We start from the raw sequence: 4,016 nt of genomic DNA on the forward strand, positions 1-4,016 counted from the left end.
GGGTTTCACCATGTTGATCTGGCTGGTCTTGAACTCCTGACCTCAGCCACCCAAATTGTTGGGATTACAGGTGTGAGCCACCGCGCCCAGCCTAAATACATATATATTATTTAGTGATGTAGAAATGTAAAATTTCCCGTAGCAGTTAAGTAGCTTAATAGTTTAGTTATTCTTGCTCTTAACATGGTAGCAAACACAATACTGACCGTGTGCCAGTCTAAGACCTTTACATATAGTAACTAATTTTATACTCATACTAACCCTATTAGGTAGGTACCATTTTTTTTTCTCCTTTTTATTGTAGAGGAAGCCAAGGCAGAGAGTTTAGTAACTTGTTCAAGGTCATGCAACTAGGAGTACCAAGATTGGAACTGAAGAAGTATGTTTCTGGATTTGAACCTAGGCAGTACTGGCTCCAGAGTCCTGCTGTTAATCACCATACTGCTTCTCAGAATCTTCAGACTTATTAAAAGTTTCACTATCTTGGAACTTTATTTTTATTTATCAAGGATAAAATTGGCTTTTTTTAGGAACTTCATGTGTATGTCTACCAGGATTTCAGATGATCTCTAATAATGGAGGACCTGTTATTATTTGTAAAAAGTGCCCAGAAAACATGGTGCGTACAATTTATTTTAAAATAACTGTAAAAAGTAGCAAGTTAAGTGACTTTATTTTTCAAACTATAATTTAACGTTTACTCAGTTTCCCCACAGACTTTAAGATTATTATGCTAACTTTATTTTTACCAGAGTAAATTTTGGGAGATCAGTGAAATTTTATGCAAACTTGGAAAAACTTTGGATCTGAAATCCAAAAAAAACACAAAGCTGTAAAAATTTAAGTTTTTGTTTTTACTTGTAGAATAACTTGGTTATAAAGAAAATTAAATGGATAAGGCATGTATAGAGCAATTTAGGATGTGTGCAATTTGGGATGTGTATGTTCTTTGACTGGTGTAAATGGAGTTCAATGTATAAGACCCGCCATGTCAATAGTTTATATGATTACAGATGTTCATAATGATATCTAAGGTGTAATTATTTCATGAAATACCAATTGCATTAATAAATAGCTTAAATAATGTCTGTTACTGTTTTGTTAGTAATTTCATCATATCGTAATTTTTGAAAAATTAGTAAATTAAGTTACTATATATGATAATTTTCAATCACATAAATATATTTTTCAGTCATTTTGGATAATTAAGAGTCTCTGTGTAATAGTTCTGACATTTGCAGCAGTGTTTCTTCTCATTGTCGTATAAAACAATTCTGGGAATTTAATGTGAAGTTGTCAATTATCCCAATTTACAGGATCTGATTATCATTTTGATGTTTATTTTACGTCTTTGCAAATATTGATCCTAGCTGAATTACCCATGATAAAAAGCTGCTAATGAAAAGTGATCCCACAACAGATTTCTTTTTCAGTGACATTGTTTAAGTTATTGTAATTTTAAAATTGTCCTACATAGGCCAGGTGTGGTGGCTCACGCCTGTAATCTCAGTACTTTGGGAAGCCAAGGCCGGTGGATCATGGGCTCAGGACTTCGAGACCAGCCTGGCCAATATGATGAAACCCTGTCTCTATTAAAAATACAAAAATTAGCTGGGCATGGTGGTGCATGCCTATAGTCCCAGCTACTTGGGAGGGTGAGGCAGGAGAATCACTTGAACCCAGGAGGCAGAGGTTGCAGTGAACCCAGAGATTGTGCCACTGCACTCTACCCTGGTGACAGAGTGAGACTTTTGTCTCAAAAAAAAAAAAACAAACTTTACTAGTACAAGCCATAAGTGGATAGAAGAAAATATTCTCATAAATCAATTTTAACAGCTATGTGTATAATTTATATTTCTTAAAATTCACACTTTTTGAATCACCTGTGTTGGCCAGGCTGGTCTCAAACTCCTGACCTCAGGTTATCTGCCTGCCTTGGCCTCCCAAAATGCTGGAATTACAGACGTAAGCCACTGTGACTGGACTAAATTTTTTTTTATGTATTTGAATTTTTTTTGATTAGAATAATGTTTTAGACAGGTAAGATTAAACTGTTAACTGACTATTGATTCGATCTTTTTGTATTGTGTTTTATATTTGTAAATGGAAAAACGAAATGACAAATAATTATGAAATTAGGCATCCATTTGAATTAAAGATCCTGAAGAAGAGAACTATTATCCAGAGTTAATCCTTTAATAGTTATCAGGATATAGTAATAATATAGAGCTTAATTTTGGGATATAAGCATGAATTATCTCTCCAAGGAATTTTTATGTGGCTCATATATGTATGACTTATTTGAATATTCACTTCAGTTATATACTTTTATGGCATTTTGAACTTACATGATTAAGGAAAAGAAGGTTAATTTAAAAAGAGAAAAACATTTTTTTCTTTTACTTTAGAAAGGTGTTACTGAGGATGGCTGGGACTGCATTTCTTGCCCTAGTGGCTTAACTGCAGAAGGAAAATGTCACTGTCCCACTGGTCATATTTTAGGTAAGAATTAGATTCCTTATGAAAAAGTAATGATAAATCTTCATTTGTGTGTGTGTGTGTGTGTGTGTGTGTGTGTGTGTGTGTGTGTGTGTGTTTTGAAAAGGGCATTGATTTAAATAGGTGTTTACTTAATATTTTTTGCAGCTCAAGCAATCCTCCTGCCTCAACTTCCTGAGTAGCTAGGACTGTACACATATACCACTGCAGCTGGCTAATTTTTAAATTTTTATTGAGACTGGGTCTTTGTGTTGCCCAGCCTGGCTTTGAACACCTGGCCTCAAGAGTTCCTCCTGCCTCAGCCTCGTAAAGAGCTGGAATTATAGCCAGGAGTCACTGTGTCCAAACTATGCACTTAAGTAAGAGAAAAAAATATTTATCATTGGGAAAGAAAAGGTAGGCCATAGTCCCTGTACTTTGGAAGGCCAAGGCAGGTGGATCACTTTAGCTCAAGAGTTCGAGACCAGTGTGGCAACATGGTGAAACCCAATCTCTACAAAAAAAAATAAAAGAAATCATTCAGGTACGGTGGCACACGCCTGTAGTCTCAGTTACTCAGAGGCGAAGGTGGGAAAATCAGTTGAGCCTGGAAGGTGAGGCTGCAATGAACCAAGATGGCACCACTGCACTCCAGCCTGTACCACAGAGTTAAGACCCTATCTCAAAAAAAAATATATTAAAAAATCATTGTTTACAGTTGATTTGATTGTATGTTTAAAACACCCAAGAGAATAACTAAAAACTAGGGTTGTGCGTGGTGGCTTACGCCTGTAATCCTAGCACTTTGGGAGGCTGAGGTGGGCGGATCACGAGATCAGGAGATTGAGACCACCCTGGCCAACATGGTGAAACCCCGTCTCTGCTAAAAATACAAAAAAATTAGCTGGGCATGGTGGCACACACCGTAGTCCCAGCTACTCGGGAGGCTGAGGCAGAAGAATTGCTTGAACCCAGGAGGCAGAGATTGCAGTGAGCCAAGGTCGTGCCACCGGGCTATAGCCTGGATGATAGTGCAGACTCTGTCTCAAAAAAAAAAAAGAAAAAAGAAAAACCAGCAACAAAAAAACTATTATAAGCAGTAATGGAAGAAAATACCTCATTTACAGTAGCAACAGAAAAGAAAAAATACATAGGCATATTCTTTCTTTTCTTTTCCTTTCTTTCATTTTTTTGAGTTGGAGTTTTGCTGTTGTTACCCAGGCTGGAATGCAATGGCGTGATCTCGGCTCACTGCAACCTCCACCTCCCAGGTTCAAGCAGTTTTATTCTGCCTCAGCCTCCCGAGTAGCTGGAATTACAGGCTCGGGCCACCATGCCTGGCTAATTTTGTATTTTTAGTACAGACAGGGTTTCTTCATGTTGGTCAGGCCGGTCTCAAATTCCCAACCTCAGATGATCCACCCACCTCAGCCTCCCAAAGTGTTGGGATTACAGGTGTGAGCCACTGTACCTGGCCTTGGCATATACTTTAGAAGGAATGTGCAATATAATTAATTGAAGGAATTTGTGAATATTAC

At 37.3% G+C, this 4,016-nt stretch overlaps 1 protein-coding gene across 1 annotated transcript in view; it reads left to right on the top strand.

The window, feature by feature from the left end:
- TMEM67 (transmembrane protein 67) overlaps positions 1-4,016 on the top strand; it is a 57,818-nt gene that overhangs the window by 3,822 nt on the left and 49,980 nt on the right. The window contains exons 2-3 of the mRNA XM_037741848.1: positions 531-619; positions 2,409-2,502. Coding sequence (XP_037597776.1) covers positions 531-619; positions 2,409-2,502 — 183 coding nt within the window. The remainder of the gene's footprint in view (positions 1-530; positions 620-2,408; positions 2,503-4,016) is intronic.

This window comes from Cebus imitator, unplaced genomic scaffold (assembly GCF_001604975.1).
Source record: "Cebus imitator isolate Cc_AM_T3 unplaced genomic scaffold, Cebus_imitator-1.0 Scaffold109, whole genome shotgun sequence".
Lineage (NCBI taxonomy): Eukaryota > Metazoa > Chordata > Mammalia > Primates > Cebidae > Cebus > Cebus imitator.